Here is a 19,053-nt window from a genome sequence, read left to right as displayed (position 1 = left end):
CAGACTGGGCCTCTGCTCATTCAAGGAGGAAGTGATGCAGCCTTGGGGTTAGGACCCTGTAAAGCATTCTGAAGGAGTCTGTCCTGTTCAGCAGTGCAGTGGCTTGAAGGATCTCCTCTTTAAGATCGTTCCTTCAAGATCTATTATGGAAGGTTAAAATCCCTAAGAATCGGTTTGAAATGTAAATCTTACAAAGGTTCTTTCTATAGCTATGACACACAATTTCATCAGATTTCTTGTTCGTTTTCATTGCTAGCCAGTTGCAAGGGTTTGTTTTAAAGCTAGTTTAGGGTTTTTGTCTTGTAAGGATAATATGGTCTTGGAAAAATAGAAGCTATACTAATGAACATAATTTGGATAACTGGACCACTTAGCTGGGCTCTTTAATGCAAATTCTGTTAAAGCAAAACAGTAAAAGGAAAATATAATGTTTTTTACTGAAATATTTAATTCTCCAGGTTATAGCGTTAACTGTAGATATTACAAAATCTGTTACAGGTCGGTCTTCGCTTTTTCCTTTTGAAGATGGCTTCCTAGATGACAGCCATGGTGATCAGTCTTTATCATCGGGTCTCAGCTCTCCAACACGCTGTCAGAATGGTGAAAGAGTGGAACGCTATTCTAGAAAGGTGTTTGTTGGAGGTCTTCCTCCTGACATTGATGAAGGTACTGTGAATAAGTTACATTGGTGAGATGTGGGAATTGGTGCTTTCATATAATTACTTTAAAAAGGTCAGATATTTATAAAAACAAATGTATTTTTCCAGGTATGTCTCTTGTGCTTGTGGCATTATTTAAAACAAACCCTAGCACCCCTTGCAACACCTGAGAACTCACCTGGCATTCTTTTGTGCTGTAGATCAGAAGAGATGGAGACAGAAATGCCTGTGTAGCAGGTCTAATCTGCAATAGCAGCGTATGTTCCCACATATGTAAAGTGGGAAAACTGAAAAGTGAACTTCGTGGGTTTCCACTGCCACTCCTCTGTAGTCTTTCCCTGTTTTTTTTTAAGAGATGTGGTTGACTTTAAGGACGTTGTTAATACAGTCCTTACCAAAATAAATTGGGCTTTAATTAATCAGCTCTTATATCCAGCATATATGTACTGTTGAGTTAACAAATGTAGGGCAACCAATGTGGTTACAAAATAATAACCAGCTTAGTAGAGATGGTCAGGTTTTTTCTCAGTCTCAGTATCTTCTCTACTTGTGTGTGCCCCCACACACCCCAACTCCTACACCAAAATCATGACAGTTTTTGGTGTATTTTTCATACTATAGCTGGAATCCTCCACTGTGTATCTTCAATCAACATACATAGGGATCTCAGAATCTGATCTACTAAATTGAAGCCTAAACTACGTGCATTAAAGAAAATAGTATGTTGCCAATCTATGGTTTACAAACAGCTTAAATGCAGTTCCCATGTCACATCAAGAGTTGTAGGACTGTGTCAACAGGGACTGCTGAGTAATCTGAATCCCCGACTTCAAGAAGCAGCAGGCCAACAGGTATAACTGATGTGAACATTGCTGGGTCACTCAGAATAAAAATATATGCCCAGCCTATCCTGTAAGGAAGTAACATAGCCACTTAGGAGCTGTTATCCTCTTCCATAAGAGGTCTACTCAAGTAACACATTTGTCCTTCAGCTCTCAAGTTGTACGGTAAGTGTTTTGTGACTCTAGTTGCTTGAAGAATCTGATGTGCAACTCATGGAGTCAGACAAACTGGACACATCTCAAACAGCAATCAAAAAATTGGAAAAGCACTGCCTTTGTCTTCAGGCTTTTCTCCTGATGGATTGTTGCTCTGATCTATCTATCATTGCATTAGATAATTTTTAAACTAATTCTTTCTTCAAAATACATATATAAATGCATTAACAAAAAACATTTTAAAAGAGTAACTTAAAATACTTTTTTCTGAAGCATTTGCATGTAAAACAGAATTGTCCTTTAGTATAGTTTGAGATGTGTGTTCCACACTGTTTCTAAATTGATGCTTGAAAAAAGCAAAGTAGTAACTTGGTAATTCAAGGCAGATTTCCAGAGGGGACTGAGGAAGGTGAAATCCCCACAGTTGCATGACCTAATGCAGCCTGCTTTCTAGGGCATGCTACAAGGAGTGGCCATGCTGACATGTAGCTCCTCCGTCAGTCCCATGTGGCTGTGTCTGACCCTGCTTTGTGGCTATAATTAGAAATAGACCACAGCTGAAGCATATTCACTTCTGATAGATCATGTTTGCATTTAATCTTGCTGTAAACTTGCATTAGTGGAATGTAAAATTACTTATTTTTAAGCAGCCATGTGTAGCATAGAGGTGAAAGAGTATTTAGGCATCCTCATTGTACATTATTGCAGTTTTCATTGTTCTTAATAGGTGTAGAAAATACTCTTGTGGTTTTTTTACCTTGTCACTGTCAGTCTTCAGATTCTCTCTAAAGTGCCTCCTTTGTTTTTTGTAGATGAAATCACTGCCAGCTTTCGTAGGTTTGGACCTCTTGTGGTGGACTGGCCTCACAAAGCTGAAAGCAAGTCATATTTTCCACCTAAAGGTAATTTAGTTTAAAATACATTTATGCAGGCTGTTCTGGTAAAAGGAAACTACATCTGCAATGTGGCAATCCATTACAAAGAAAAGGTTTGACTCTCTGATGAATTTAGTCTCTTTCAACAAGCATATTTTCAGCAGTTGTCATGATGGAAAAAACACAATTCAGTGACTGAAATATGGTCCTGTGTGTGCTTCTTCAGCAAGCCTGGAGTCTTTGAATCATGCCTTAGTTTATATGAGGCTTCCTTTAGAAAGCAAGTTGCAGAAATTCCCTGGTGCTGATTCTGTTGCAGTTTGCATGTTGTAGAAACTAGAGGAATAATAGCTGGAAGTCACCAGTGGATTTGGTACACAGTATTCTACAGAGAAGCACGAGCCCACTTTTTGTGTGTTCTGACCCAAGAAGCTGTGATCCTGCTTAGACCCACAAGGTCTGCATCCAGGCTCACCAGGTGCTGAACCGCAGCAATGAGCTCAGCTAAGAGAGGGCAGGTGGGCATGGTGCACCACCCTCACATTGTTTCTAGGTTGGAGCTGATTTGGTTCAGGGTGGTTTTGGGTGCGTGCAGGTGGGACAAGTTCATATCTGTCAGCAAAACACCAGACCTGTTTTGGTTGAGAAAGAACAGTTTAGGGGAAACCTGTTTGGCAGTTACTTGGCTCTTACTGTATCCTAGTCTCTTCTGTGATTTTGTATTATTTTATATACATTCTGTTCTCAGTCATGCATGCCTCTTGCATATGGTTTGGGAGTTCACTCATGATCTGCAACAGTAGCATGAAGTTACACACATTATTTTGAGTTTATATTTAAGATTTTCTGTTCTTCCTGACCCTGTAAGCTCTTGAGTGTGCATTAAGGCCACTGATGATTTTGGCAGAACAATGGCCTGTTCAGTCAGTGGACTAGCTAGCCCTACAATATTTTGAGAGATATATTTTTTACTGTAAAAACCACATAAATAGAAGTGAACTTAATGTGTCTGGAAGCTTAAGTGTTGGAGGTGAGAGAACTCTGACAAATGCTTGCCGTGCAAACAGTATTGGGGGAACTTAAAACCAGAACAAAACCCATACGTGCTCCCTCTTTCCTGTTCCATTCTCACAACTCAGCCTTGCTGTCAGTAGTTATTTTGCAATATCTGTTCTTGAATTTAAAACCAAAATAAATAAAAACCCCAAACCAACAACAAAACACCCCAAACCTCAAAACCCCCCATATATTCTGAAGGACAGTTGGCAAAATGTATGATTTTCCCTTTTTATTTTATTTTTAAAGGTCTTTAGGGTCTTTCTGGCTAGTGAATTCTGATTGTACCTTCACTTAAAGTTAAAAAAAAAAATTGCAGTAAAATCACCTTCTCCTTGACCCTAATATCTCCTACTACTCTCCACTGTTTTTTCTTGCCCCCCCTTCCCCCCGCTTTCTTATTAATTCAATAAGTAACTATTCATGGTAGATCAGCATGGGACTTCCATTTATGATTTAGTTCTGTATCTGACAGCAGACTAGTTATGCCTTGCCAAACTTGTAAAAATGGTTTTGAGTGAGATCTATTTTAGCAGAAGACAAGGGAATGCAGCCTCACTTCTATTTTTGTCATGATTCTAATATAGGAAACAGCTTCCAAAGTCCCTGCCAGTTGCCCTGAACGTCTGTCTGAAAGTGCTAAACAACAGTCAATCCCAACTGTTCCAGATTTATTTATAACTGACTTCTTAGTTATCAATCAGGGCTGCAGCATCATACGTCCTGCATTCCTGTCTTTGAGGTTCACTTACAGGCATGTTAAGCTTGGTAGGTCAAATGTACTTCATTTACTGTGATCCTATATAGGCAGCATCTGCATAGAAGACAGAATGTTATTACCAGGAGTCAAAGGGTGAAGTGTGAATGTGTATTTTTTTTTTTACAGCCTTTTTTGTCTATTTTGTATTTATAGAGTATGTCTTTTCCAAAGTTACTAAGGAATCATTGCAGACGTACCAAAATAAAATGTTTCCACTGCTGTTTTTCATTAGAAGTTCCTTTAGAACTAAAATTAAATCTTTTATTTTTATTTTTTACTTTTTATTTTAAACTGCCTTGATGCATTAGCAGACATTTCTTTTAAAAAATACAGTTAAATGAAAGATATTTGAAATTATGCTTGACGCAAAATTCAGCGACATGACTTATTCAGCTGTCAAATACTCATGAATTCAAATGTCTTTTCCCTTTTTCTAGATATCTTCTTTTCCATGTTGCATTGCTAGTCTGTAAATTTTCTGTCGTTTTGAATATGGTTCTTTCAAATGGAAAACATGTCCAAAAATATAATATTAAATTCTGGAGGAGAGAATGAGTTGGTTTTTGTGTGCTAACAAACTCAAAGGAAAACAAGAAAAATGGATTGCTGGAATGCAGTGAGGATGATGTGGAGGTTAATCTTTTGTTCACATGTTAATAAAGCCTGACCTCCAAGGCTTCTCCCACCTACTCAAATGTGCCGCACTGGCAGGAAAATCAACCCCTGCTCTTTCTGAAAATATGCCATCACCTCCAGACAGACCTTAGTGTTCTTTTGATGGATAACCTTTCTCATTACTCCTTCATGTCGGGTCAGAGCAGTGGGCAGTGTCTGGACTTACAACAAAGTTCAATATTTTTGGTTTGCTTTGATAAACGTTGAATGAAGAGGTTTGGAGCCGACATCACTAGTTGATGCCAAGGGTCAGCATAGTCAGCTAAGTTTTACACTGGTGCTGTTTTATATTGTGGTTTTCTGTCTTCATATTTACATCCGGGTGATGGATGACATCCCTCACAGTTCTGAGTGTATTAATACAGACTTCCAGTATGTACTCTCTAGTATAATTTATTGAGTTTGTGGAATGTTTACAATGTTGGTGCAATATGCGAATTCCCTACACTGTATTCAGAATGCTTTGTTGATACTCTTAGGGCTAGGAACAAAAGGCTGCGGGAACTATTAGCTGTGGCTAATCTGATCAAGCATGAAATATGAAAGATTAAAATAAAATGTTCCTTATGCTCTAGTGACCTCCACCCCCACCCCCACCAAGAGCTTTATCTGGTTAGTTTAATGAGCAAGTCAGGCCATAGATGTGTAGTCAGTTCTACCAAGCCTTACTAGATAATTTATTGGTTGGTACGGTTGATTAGCGTAGGTGCAGTGGCCTTAGCTGGAGTCTAGAAACGTTCCTGCAGCATTGAGCTTGAACAAAGAAGGTTTTCCTGGATTTGGCATCCTGGGCAGGATGGTGTCACCACAGGTCCACTTAGGCACGTTACCTCAGATTTAGTGCTGGACCTGGTGGACGTGGACGGTTGTGTGTGAAAAATGCTGAACTACAATCTCCAGCATGGTGAGTTACACAAGGCTCATTATAGTGCAGTGCCAACATTATGATTTTGGACCTTGGGGGACCACAGATCAACATGGACATGCCTGTACCATATTCCTCAAGCACATCTATACTACCTATATATTATTGAGGTTTTCCTGTTTTCCCAGATATTCTGCATTTTTGTTACCCTTACTCTGAATCTCGCCTGACATCACAGAATACACTGTGAGCATGTGTTTGGGAAAGCAGCCTGGCTTGGTCAATGGTTGAGTTTTGGTTATTATAATAACAAACCCAAAATCATCTGATAGATCAAACAGCCCTTGCAGGATGCGTTGCTTGCCAGTGAATTCAATATTTAGGCTGCTGAGAGAAGAGGGACTGGTGGCACCCAGCTGTTTTGTCACTGACAGTGTATATTATGCACTTGGGCAGGAGAAGCTGATAACAGCTGACAATGTGTATAAGAAGTTCCTATTTCTAGTTCTGAGCATCTGTATTATTGCCTTAAGGTTTCTTTTTACCCCTCCTATGCATTGTAAAGCTTAGCACCATGTTTTTATGTTGGTGTCACCCTGAGGTGATTTAAATGCTTTGTTTCTGAATAAGGCCAATTCATTCCTATTGCCTGAAAAGTCTTTGGATTACTTCCTTTGGCACCTGTTTAGGTATGTTAGTAACGGAACTGGCAAAATTATAAATGCCATGTGTTGGTTTTGGGGAAGCAGATGCCCAGTTCATAATGTGTTTACTTGGCTTTCACGACAGAGTTTTGGGAATTAAATGTGATTTGTAGCTAAGTGGTTTTTGAGTACCTGTGAGATGTTAAGAAATAATGAAATACACACTGAAGAATGTTATCAAATGCAGTTACATATCACAATGACACAGTATTATGCTCTTGCCAAATCCAGATAATTAATATTTTATTGAAATAAAAATTGATGGGTTTTTTACTTATTTGCTGGTCTGCTGAGTTAAGCAATGCTTATGCTAACTACAGCCTTTTTTTCCCCCCTGGTTTTTTTATTAAGCAGATGGTACCAACTGTTTCAAAAACATTCTAGGTTGGGGTGTTTTGTTTTGTTTTTTTTAACAGATTGCTAGCTTTAGAACAACTTTTTAAAAAGTCTTTACTGTTTTTTCTTTGTGATAATGATGACTTTTCTAGCAGTCACTAAAAACTGCTCAATGTTTTAAAATGACAAAATTATGCATAAGTCTTCCTCTGTTTCTTTCCATTCAGGACTGATGTTTGGATAAAGATGAGATTTAGAGTGAGACGGCAAAGCATGGCAGAGCTTGGAGACAGGATGGGTTTGGAACAGCAGGAATGCTTTGGCTTTACAGTTGATTTAGATGTGTGGTGCAGCAGTCTCATCCTCTTGCGTTTTCCCCGTTCTTCAGTTATTTTGTTGTTTGATAAAAATAAGCACACTTGTCCCCAATGATTCACAGGGGACACTAAGGGTGAACAAGATCTCATGAAGAAGAAAATAGTGTATGCAAAGTCGCACAAAGTAACATTATGAAGTGAATTTCATGCTTTAATTTAAAACAACTGGTGGGAAAGATTGTATGAGCCTTCCTGATGGTCTCTAAGGTAATGTTAGGTAGGAACACTGTTGTTGGTAGTCTTCTGACTGATCTTGATTTCATGGATGAGGACCATTTATTTGCACAGTTAATTCTATGGTATGCTTGAAGAATGGTAGCTTCTGCCAGAGGAGCAAGACCGAATGGTTGCAAGGAGGAAGTATGGAATTGTAATTCTAATTTCATCAGTTGTATTCACAAGAAGGTATCTGGTTTGTCCAAATACAGCAGTCCGTTGTACTGAAACTAATTCCTTTGGCTTAACTGATCTAATACCATAGCACCAAAGTCCAGAATGAAATCCCTAGCCAATGTTTGTATTTTTAAAATTGAAGTCAGAGATCATAATATTTGTTTGAATGGAAACGGATGTTCCTTATCCAGCAATACATTGTATGGCGAGAGCTTTTTTTAAATTTTATTTATGTATGTTCCCACAGACATGTGCGCAATATCAGACACTGACATCTGAAGCTGTGTGTGTTATCTGTAATCCCCGTGTCTTCCCACAGCAAGGCAGCAACATCCCAAATCAATGCAGTTCACAAAATGTGTGGCAGCAAAATGCAGTACAGAAGAGCAGATTATAACTCAGGGTTGTTCTTGTATAGAATTTTCTTTTAGGTTTTCCATGATACTTGTTCAAGCCTCCCTTTGTAAAGCTCTTCACACTATTTCCTGTCTTGTCCTAAATGAGAATTCTTGGTGATGTACCAATGGTGATGATTTTAAAATGTCTGCTGTGCCAGTTAAAGACAGACTCAAAGAGCATACAGCGAGCTGGCCTCATATAAGAGAATCTCTGTCCCTAAAACTATGCCATTTGTGATTTTTTTTCTATGAGCAAACAAGAATCTGATGAGGCAAAATATGAAAATATTTCTGAGCAATCAAGCCTAGGCAGAACAAATCTGATTCTGAAGTAGCGCTGCAGGATTTTTCTGTCCCAGTTTTCATGTTGCTTTCAACAAATGCTATTTTCTTTTTGAACTGCTAGATTGCTATAGAATTTTTTTTTACCCCTGAAGAGACCACAATTTTTTAGCAAGCATTTGTTGACTCTTCTTCAGTCAGCAGCTAAGGGATGACCAGGTCTCTTCAGAAGGGAGTCAGCATCCATAGTCTCTGCAGGATTTGGTAGTAAAGGTGTTTCTATCATTCTTATTAGTTGCTTATGACTACAGTAACCAAATAAGTAAATAAAGGCTATTTATTATGAGAAGAATATCATGATTGTAGCCAAATATTCCTAAGGTAATCTAGGTTAGTACTGAAAACCTTATTTTCAGAGCCAGGACTATGTGAGTTTAGAAAGGATGGGTGGCATAGAATTCAAGAACAAAATTTGGGGTTCTAGTGCAAAGTTGTAAAGCAGAGTAAATCCAACCCCAGTAGCTTCTGTCTTCCTCACTAAATGTTCCTATGAGAGAAACAATTTTCTGTCACTGTCTACATCCCTCTCTCCTTTGTTTTCCTTATGTGGTGTCTAAGCTTTTTCCAATCGAGCCATGACAAATTTGATGTAATGCCCCACAATTACTGGATTGGCTCCTTTTAGGACTGTTTTTAAGGTGCGGGGGTGGCATTGCGAGGGGCAGATGTTGGGCTGCAACTACAGATCGTGGCTCTCAATTATTTTTCTGTTAGAATTGATCTTGCAACACCACATGCTTGACAACAGTCTGTAAAACATTCTCCTAAGTGGAGTAGTCTCTTGTGAGATTTTATGTAATTGGACCAAATAAAATTATTTACTGCCTGTAACACAAAAGATGGATGTTGTCCAAATTTAGATCTGTCCTATCAAGAAATGTATCCCTCATTTATGTTTGTTTTTTCATTATTTTTTTGTGTTGCTTTTTTTTTTTTTTTAAGGTTCTTTTATCCTCAAGAAATTGTGGTTGACTTTTAGTCTAGAGGACACTTGTCTGTGTAGACTTTTTTCCTTCTCCTCCCACCCCCCTTCCTCCAAAGACTGCAAAGTTCTTAAGATATCTCTGAAAGGCTGGAGCACATCCTTAACTGATTCTTTGTTACCTACCAGTGTCCTGGCATTTTTGGTAGTTCTTTTGTTCAGATGAATAACATTTTTAGGATCAGCATCAAACTACATTGGATAATACAATGTCTGTGTACAGTAATATGCTGTATGTGTACAACAGACAAATAAAAGACTAACTTTTCCAGTTTCTGAAGAAGTAATATGCGTTCGGGGCTGATAGGTCATACAGGAAATAAATTCAGTAGGTCTCCATCACCTAGGTTTCTCTTAATTGCTCAAGCAGATTATTTAAGCAGAAAAAGTTCTTTTGCCTCAAAAGTGAGAGTTCAAGGGCTGCAATAGTCCCAGAGCAGCTTTTCCAGTGCACGCTGTTAATATGATAAATTTTACTGTCAGACTTCTTCATTTTCACATGGATAATAAGTATTTTAGTATTTGGTATCTGAAGGTGAATACAAGTCTACAGTTTCTCATGGCTACACTTCTCATTTGCTAGAGAAGCCACTTGTTTTTTCACTTTTCCTCGCTAATGTGCTAGTCCCCAGAGTTTCCAAAAAAAGACTGTAATGACAATCCTCTGTGATGTTTTCAATCTCAGCCTGGATGTGCATCTGTCAACCAGCCTCTTTCATATCTGAATCTATAGCAAAGTGTTTTATATCTGACTGGGGGACTGATGGCAATTTACCATGTAACTTCATTTTACAGCATTAGTAATAGATTGCTAGGAGAGTTTTGTAGTCGTAACTGTTCAGAGGCTGTTCAGACATTTTTGGTAGAAGCAAAATACCTTCTTTACAACACAAGTCAAAACAGAGGGTTGTTTTGCTGTATGCAAAACTGCATTAAATTCTAGACTTCTTCTGTTGGACTGTGTGATTATCGCATGACAGAATGTCTCATAACTCGGTCAGCAGTCTCATCAAAAGGCTTTGAATTTCCCGCAGAGAAAATTCAGGTTTCTAAAAGACCTAATTGATTTGTTGCTAGCAATTAAAGGAGGCATACTTGGAAAGTTCGTATCATGGTCTGAAGTCTATGTATCACTTTTCTATTAATTAGTATCTACTGCCTCTCAATTTTGCTTTGACTGATGGGCTAGGTAGTATGTTACATGAGAAGAGATACTTAGGCCGTATCGATTGCTTCCAGCAAAGCCAGTTTTGAAGTTCATATGCATTGCTCTGCACACCTACTGATAGGTTTTCTCCATCAGCCTCTTGACTCTTTAGGGAAAACTAAAGGTCAAGTTGAGAGCTGCATAATATTGTCTTCCCGGAAATCATCGATATACTTTTTTGTTAGTCATATGCCAAACAGGCAGGCTGTTTTCTCTCACTTACTGCCTGGAGGGGTTAAGATTGCAATGGGATTTCTTATGCTTTACACAAACTATCTATTTTATTAGAGTGCATTGAGTTAAGTCACAGATGATATTTAAGGCTTGTATCAAGGGGATTGCTGCTTCCAAAATCTAAAGAGCAGCTGATTGGAGTCTGGTTCATGCATCTACTAATCACTACTCATGATCACAAGCTTTCAATCAAATGCCCAATTCAGTAAGTTCTGTTTAAATAGCAATTCCAAGCATCCACTTTCTGGACTAACTGTTGTGGTAAATTTATTTGGCCAGATGCTAAAATAATTGACTGGGATTTTTCAACAAGACTTAGTGCCTGTATTTTTTTCTTCATGTTGTGCATTGTTTATCTGCAGTAAAACTTCTTGAAATTCTGACTGACTTAGACTAATTATACCCCTGACTTAAATGGAAAATAGACATGTGCTTGGTTAAATGATGCAGTAATCTAAAGAACTGACAGTGGCCAAAAAATAAAATTGCAGACAAGATTACTGATGGACAGACAGGAAATCTTAAAGATAGTCCTTACTAAAGAATGCAGTCTTTTATGAGTTTTCTGAATATTATATGTACTATGAGATTTTTCAGGAGCATGTCTTGGGTATTCAGTATTCTGTAGTATATAGGTAACTAACACCAACTTATATGCAAATTAAATATTTTTTCAATTTATTGGGCAATTAATTTTACTAAAGCTTGACTTGGTTGTGATCACAGGTTTTAAATCTTAATGTTCTTAAAGATGATCTCAAAGAGAAAGGAGGAATCCTATGATTTTATCTTCTAATAATCAAAAATAAATCTTACAAGTTACCAGCTATCCAAATCTGGGACAGGGTTAAGTTCAAAATTTTAACTGTTTTAGCTCTTATTTCAGGAGATGCTGATCCTCTTTTAAAGAAAGGCTTGTATTTAGTGAAACAGAAGCATATAAAGCTTGATGACATTTCCTAAATAAGAGCACTGAATTTTTAGGGGTGTGTATCTCTTTGTCATTTTTGTGGATGATAAATAAATATGTTAGACGGTGATATATGGTATACTAATTGAGCATACATGTATATTATACTGCTTATATCAAACTGAATCATTGAGTACACATCACATGGCCTACTCGGGAGGTAAAAATAGTCTGGCATAGATTCCCACTGGATTTGTAGCTACTATGAAATGTCTGTATGGAGAACAAAATATGAATTCTGATTGAGAAGTCTCTTATCAATGATATATTTAAATAGCGAACGTATATTTAAGCTAAAGTATATTAAATAATTCTATGTAGCTGTTTATACTGAAATTTTGCATACTTCATGGCTAAAAGACTCCCAAGCAGACAGAAAATATGTTTCTCCTTCAGTCTTGTCACTTCATAGTACACATATGAAAGAAAATGCTGCTAGTTCTGATTTGAATGACTGTCAGTTCACAATATCTAGCTAAATTTTCTTCCAAAACCCACTAACGCCTAAGACCCTAAAAAAAGGTTTTAGGCAGCAAAAAGAGAGTGGAGAAGTAAAAGCATTACCTGAAATTTGAACATATCTAAGTACAGAAAAAGCTTTCCATCACTTACCTGTAGGAAGTAACCAGACCGCTTTTGTCAAATGGAAGCAGTTAAATGTTTGTCTGATTCTCATTAACCACTTCTAAAGCCAAGTATATTTTACTGTGGTTTGTGTCATCCCACGCCCACCCCCCAATCTAAATAATATTTTCATTAAATGTTGCCTTTTCTTCTGTCTTGTAAATGGAAATACATTAATTGATCTGTTAGTATTATGGGCTCCAGGATAAAAGCAATCTTATGAATAGTGGTATCAAGGACCTGATAATATTTTGTTTTGCTAATAGCTTGTGTTATGTCTTGTTTTACTAATTTATGAAGCACCATTCTTCTTTCAAATCATTGGAGTAAGTTCAAGGGGATGATTGGGGGTGGTGATGAAAGAGAGATTCTGTTCTAGCACTGCAGCATATTTGTGGTTTCAGAGGGTCATTTAAAAATAAGTCATTCCCTGCTCCCACTCCTGTGATCAGTTGTAATCACTTCATGCATTAGAAGCTTGTGCTCTCTTTATAAATTCCTATAAACATTATACTTATAATATTCCATATTCCATTCCTAGAATCACTGCGGTGATCCACATGATTCTATTCCTAAGATAATGATGCAGTAATATAAAATTAGTGCAATATAATCTGAATATATATATATGTATATCAGCGATTTGCTGAAGGTAATATCCCAAATTATACCTCTGTTCTCTCAAATCAGAGGTTAGGACAGACAATGGAAATGCATCAGGTGCTGGAGTGGAAGACACCACGGATGCCTCTGCCCAAGCCATATATATGCGGCGCTCTAATTTCAAAAGCTAGGAGCAGCTGAGAACTGGTCTTTCTCAGATGTCTCAGTGCTGTGTTTGGCAGTTTTAATCTACTTTATACCATGCAAATTCTAACTAGTTTTGGGACTAGATATGTAGGACTAGTATGTAACTACTAATTGTACCAAGATGGTATAATCAGTAGTCTCTTGTATACCAATGGAAGCTGTACAGGTAAAGTGAAAAACATAATGTTTTAGACGATTTGGTAAGTCCAGTAATTTTTTTTGGTAAAATGTACCATTCTGATCTCCCAGGGGAATGCATACTCTCACTAACCAGAAACTTTGTTGGTTTTTTTGAGAGAGATAAATTTGTTCTGTAGCTATGAGTAATCAAGTTTTGGAAAAACCTTCCGTTATTAAGGAAGGTCTTTCAAGCTGCCTCTTTTCCATATGGTCAACAAAGACAAGAAGCTTGAGCAACTAGAACCTGAAAACAATCCACATGTGAGTGAACATGCAAACCCATTATTAACCAGCAACACACCACAGCAGCAACTGACAAATTGACTACTTGATTGAAAGAAGGAAAGTCAAAGTCTAGTTACTGAAGCTCTGCCTGCTGTCTTAAGAAATGTCTTACAACTTATGTTCCTCTCTAGGCACAGTTCGCTCACTGTGAGGCACAGATTATATCTATCTGCTCATGGGAGAGTTAGAATCATACAAAATCAGGAAATATGTTGCTGGCTTGGTCTATGTAAATGACATTGGGCATCTTCTCTTTTAGAAGTTCTTTACTTTGAATGAAGCTCTTGACAATAGTCCCAAGTATTTTGTGTATCATAGCTCTAGTAAGTGCTGTTTCCTTTCTTCTTTAAAAATAATTTTTAAGAAAAACATATCATTTAGAATTAATTTATGTTGTAAATCCAAATATCACATTTTATTATTTAAAAATAACTGACTTCAGCTAAAAAATAACCTGGATTTGGGGACCTGTGCTCTCTTCCCCGGAAAGTTTTTGTGAAGTTAATTTTACCTCATGCTAACACTATGCATGAAATAGAAGCTGAAATCAAGCAGATTATTGATATTTATCTAGAATTTTCCTACATTAATGATGCTTGGAGTAGAATTGGAAATTGACTTATTTGCAAAGAAGAGTAACAAGTTTTGTTCAAATTTGGAAACTGATCTCTTTTCAGCCATCTGTTCAGAATAAAAGCAGCAGCAGCAGACCTGACCCCCTCCAGATAATGACAATGAGCTGTGGCCCCCAGAGTGGCCCCCATTCATATTTCCCTTGAAAACCAAAATTGGAAAGTTCTATTCTGAATTTAGTTGCTTTTTGGATATTTAGGAATGTAAATGCATGCTTTTTCATGCTGCTGACCCAGTAAACTTCACAAAGATAACTCTTGCCTCATCAAAAATTTAGTCTTTGTCATATGATTAGTTCATGTGACTACTCTTACAACTACAACAAGCCAAATTGTATGTTACAGCCTTTTATGTTTTCATACACTTTAAATCTGATTTATAACTGCTGTAGATCATGTTGCAGTCCAAAGTCTGAAGTTTTAAAATGGCTGTGACCTTTGAAAGCAGAGACAACCCTATACATTTGTTGTTGCAATGTTTTACACTAGCATTGAAGCAAAGTGCCAGATAAAAAGAAAGGTTTTAGTACAGTACGCTTGTAGAATATCCTTTTAGTTACAGGTGGGTAGGAGTTCGTTAGTTACAGGTGGGGTAGCAGTATTTACTACAGGACAAACTGAGATGGTGTATATATATACTGGGACTTTTCCCCATAAGTGGTGAAAGTCTTGAAGTAGTGATGACTAGCAAATCCTTTCTGCTGCTTGACATGTTTTGGAATTGAAAGAACTTTATAAATCCTTAGCTGCATATACTCGCTACAGCACTATCAAAATGTTGTCCTTTCTATTCAGCAGTGAAGTGCAGAGGAAACGTTGGGGCACTTCTCTCGTGTCCTCAAAACAATGCCTCATGTCCTCATGGAGCAAGCTGATGTTCTTTGGGTGGGTTTTTGAGTTTGTGGTTTTTTTCTTTTTTCTTTGCCATTTACATTGAAAGATGTGGAGAAAAACTGTTCTTAAAATTTATGACAACATAGGAGGTTTCTAATTTCTCTGTTTCTTCTGATATGGTAAGATCATTAGTAGTAAGGCTTAAATGCTAGTTTCCATTCTTTTGGTAATTTCAGTGATGCAGCCTATTTAATGGTAAAATTGAAAATATGAAGACATGCAGTTTATTTCACAGAAGCTACTGATACTGAGCCTCTGGTTCCAGTCAGCTCTTCCATGTGATCTGCTTGCTTGCTGACTTTTCCTTATGTATCCTGGCTTCCATTTAACTATGCAAATTTCATTTAATTGCTATTTAGATTCAGGACCCAATTATTTTTCAATGGAACTCAGGATATGGAGCAAATACCTTTAATTAAAAACAAACAAAACCTACCCCAAAACCTGCCTTTAATGTGGCGTATGGAGGATTTCTTGCATTTCAGACTTAGTCTGGTACTCCTGAAAAACGCATAAAAATGAACAGGAATCTCAGTGTAAGATGCTGAACTGTTCACATTTCTTGCGCACCTTTTGTTTTTCAGAGAAAGGAATCAGCTGACAGGGTCATACAGTGCCATTTAAAATTAGACTGACTAAAAGAAATTCATCTTTGCAGCTCTGACTAATACATAATTTCACTCTTCTGCAGTAGCTAAGTGAGATTACAGCCCTTTCTATTTTGAGGGTTTTTAAGTATTTAAAGTCTTTGATGTTTTTTGAAAATCCAGTCGTGTCACTGCAATGTTTAAAAGAAAGTCTGCTTTTTTTTTAACACCTCGGATTTTTATTTTTAAAAAATGAGTTTCATTTTTAATAGTCATTTCATCTTTGGATTTAGAAATGTGTTTTATTCATGTTCAAAGCATCTTCTAATAAGATTACTAAGGCTGACTTTGAGCAATGACCCTTTGTCATCACACTAACTGATTTAGAAATTTGGTTCACACTGTTTCTAAATGTTCCTTTGCTGTGGGCTTTTAAAACAGACTTATTCTAAAAGTTCTAGTAAATACAACCATTATTCAATTAAAAGCTATTTTTTAAAATCCAGAAAAAATAAAAGTGCTACTTATATTTAATGAAAAAAATGTCTATTTAAATGTGCTTTTTGAGTTGGCCATCTCCACCATCCAAAAATAAACCCAAAGACATGAGACTAGACCATAAATTTTCTTTACCAGTTTAATGCCATCTTATTTTTTTACATAATAATATAAGGTAGATATATGTTGACATATAAGATCTTAGGTGGATGATAGATGCTATTGTAATCTTGGAGCCTATAAAAACATCAGAAAGGGCACAGTCTAAACTTTAAAAAGATAAAGTGTGCTTCAAAGGTAGTTAACTTTTTTCAAGTGTTAAGGAGTTCTGTTTTGCATATGAAATGGATATATGTGACTACCCAGAGACAATTCTCACTTGCTATGCATTATGTAAAGAGAAGAAAGTTCTTCTCTTCATTCTCTTAGTTCTGCCACTGAACCTCAGTGTTATAAAACTGAAAACACATGACCCTTAGAATATGATTTCTACACCTAATTTTGTAAGTGGGCTGAATTTTAGGACTTACAGATTTGAGGTCAGTTATATAGTAAATCGATAAATGATATGCAGACCTCTGACATGGATATACAAATACTCTTCGATCTTATATATGATTTTTTTTTTCTTTATTTGAGAAGTAGCCCCAATTCTAAGAGCCAGGAATAGGTTAATCTTTCCCTGTTGATTATGTAACAATTGAATGCCAAAATGCTGGCTTTGTACCAGAAGATGCAGCTTATGGTTGATGTATTTGAACAGCAATTTATACACTGCTGTTCTCAAATGCAAGAATTGAAAGAACTTATGAATTACTTTTGGTAACTGCATTGAGGAAGGATGGGCAGAACACATACATGATACACCTCTAGCTAAAACTCCAATAGGATGGCCTGTAATTTGTATCAACATGCCAGTGTTTAACATAGAAGTATGAATATCAAGATTCTGCTATTAAAAGAAAGGCAGAATAAGCACCTTAACCTTTCCATCTAGCATATTGTTTTGAAGGGATCACTGAAGCCTTATTACAAAATGTGTTTTCAGTACTACAGAAAGGTTCCCATCATTAGAGAAGGTATGTCTACGTTGATTTTAATTGAAATAGAGATTTTCCAGATTGTCTAGGCTAGCAAAAATGCATTTTCCAGACTATAGCAACATTATATGGTAGTTTCAAGTGTATCTTGCATTTCAGGTGACAACCTTGTTTCAAGCTTGTGGGACACAGCATACATGCCAGATTTTCCAGTTTGTTCCCAGCGAGGTTAAGTGAAATTAGACGAACTGAACTAAATTATCCTTTCATATGGAAATTGTGTCACTGTTTAGATGTCAGAATGGGACATGTACAAAGGAGCTTAGCTCTTGTACTGCTTTCCATAAAGTAATGAATCCTTGAGTTCAAGGTTGAGGAGCTCCTAGGCTGTGTGCTTCAGAATTTAGGGAAACTAATCTTTTTCCTCATCTTCCCTCTGCTAGTACCCCTTTAAAAGTTGTACTGACTTTTCTTACAACAAAATACACTGTTGCCTTTTTCCAGTGAATTGTAAAAAGTTTTTGCTCTGATTATTGTATATAATCAGAAGGGATGGCACGGAGTGAGGAAGATACAAGAAGTGCATGGATGGAAAGTAAAATGAAGCTAAAAGTGACGGTGACCGCAAGCTAATTATTTTCAAACTCAATATAATTAGTTTTGTAAAGGCTAAAACTAAAATGTTAAAGTGTGTTTATATCTTTAGGGGACTGTTTTAAGAGAATTACATTTGCTAGAGAGGAAACCAATGTTTTTACTCATTAAGTATTCAACTGTTTATTGGGACTGGTATCTTTACTCCAGCTCTAGGTATGCAAGTTCATTGTTTGCTAGGAAGAGCGACGATCAAACTATTTTGTTTTCTTGGGTGAATGAGTCTTTCTAGATGTGTTCTAGGCTATAACTATGTTGTTAGAGCAAACTTTTTGTCACATCTGAAAACAAACAGCTACATAGAATTTAATGTTCTTTGAGAAGTCACACAGGACTGGAGATAGTAGGGTAAGATGTAATTTGGTAGATAATAACTCTACAGAGGAAAACACTTTTTCAGTGTCTATTTTAAATTTTTTTGTAAATCAGAGTTGTGTAGAATTTATCTAAAAAGGACGTGCCAAATGGTATTCACTCAATAATGCAAAATTAGGGTAAGTCGGTACAATATTAATAGCAAATAGACTGTGTGAAGCTATGTCAAAGGTTGTCATAATTTAAATATGTTGTTTCGTCATGCAGATGCTTAGTTTGTGTCAAGGGTCTTAGGCAGAGAGAGTCTAGTAGTCCCTGCCTAAACTCCAGCTGCCTCCAATTGCTGCAGATTTTCTGAAAAGACGTTGCCTGTAAGACTCACAAGTGCCAAATTGTAAAGGTCAAAGCAAACATGTTCGCGTTCAGTGAGAAAACTGAGTTGTACTGATTGTGGTGCAAAAGAGCAATGCATGCTTGAAAAAGTCCTCTACACTGGGCAGCTGTTTTCAAGCCTAGCAGCCAGCCTTTAGGTGGCTTTCTTGGTGTACAGTGTGCTGTATTAGTTTCATTTCTGAAGTAGCAAAAGCATGGACTGCTTGGGTCCAGTCTTCATTCAAATTTAACAACATTAAGAAAAACTGAAGAAAGCTTTCTTGCCAGCTGCATTCAGAAGAGCACTGAATGCCACACTCTTAGTTTTAGT

General features: G+C 37.0%; 1 protein-coding gene across 5 annotated transcripts in view; it reads left to right on the top strand.

The window, feature by feature from the left end:
* Positions 1-19,053, top strand: part of CPEB3 (cytoplasmic polyadenylation element binding protein 3) — a 92,350-nt gene that overhangs the window by 59,930 nt on the left and 13,367 nt on the right. For all 5 annotated transcript variants that reach the window (XM_056351178.1, XM_056351181.1, XM_056351180.1 and 2 more), the window contains 2 exons: positions 499-666; positions 2,470-2,559. In XM_056351178.1, coding sequence (XP_056207153.1) covers positions 499-666; positions 2,470-2,559 — 258 coding nt within the window. The remainder of the gene's footprint in view (positions 1-498; positions 667-2,469; positions 2,560-19,053) is intronic.

Source organism: Falco biarmicus, chromosome 9 (genome assembly GCF_023638135.1).
Source record: "Falco biarmicus isolate bFalBia1 chromosome 9, bFalBia1.pri, whole genome shotgun sequence".
In the NCBI taxonomy this organism is placed as follows: Eukaryota; Metazoa; Chordata; class Aves; order Falconiformes; family Falconidae; genus Falco; species Falco biarmicus.
The sequence above is the reverse complement of the archived record's forward strand: the minus strand, read 5'-3'. Positions and strand labels throughout refer to the sequence as shown.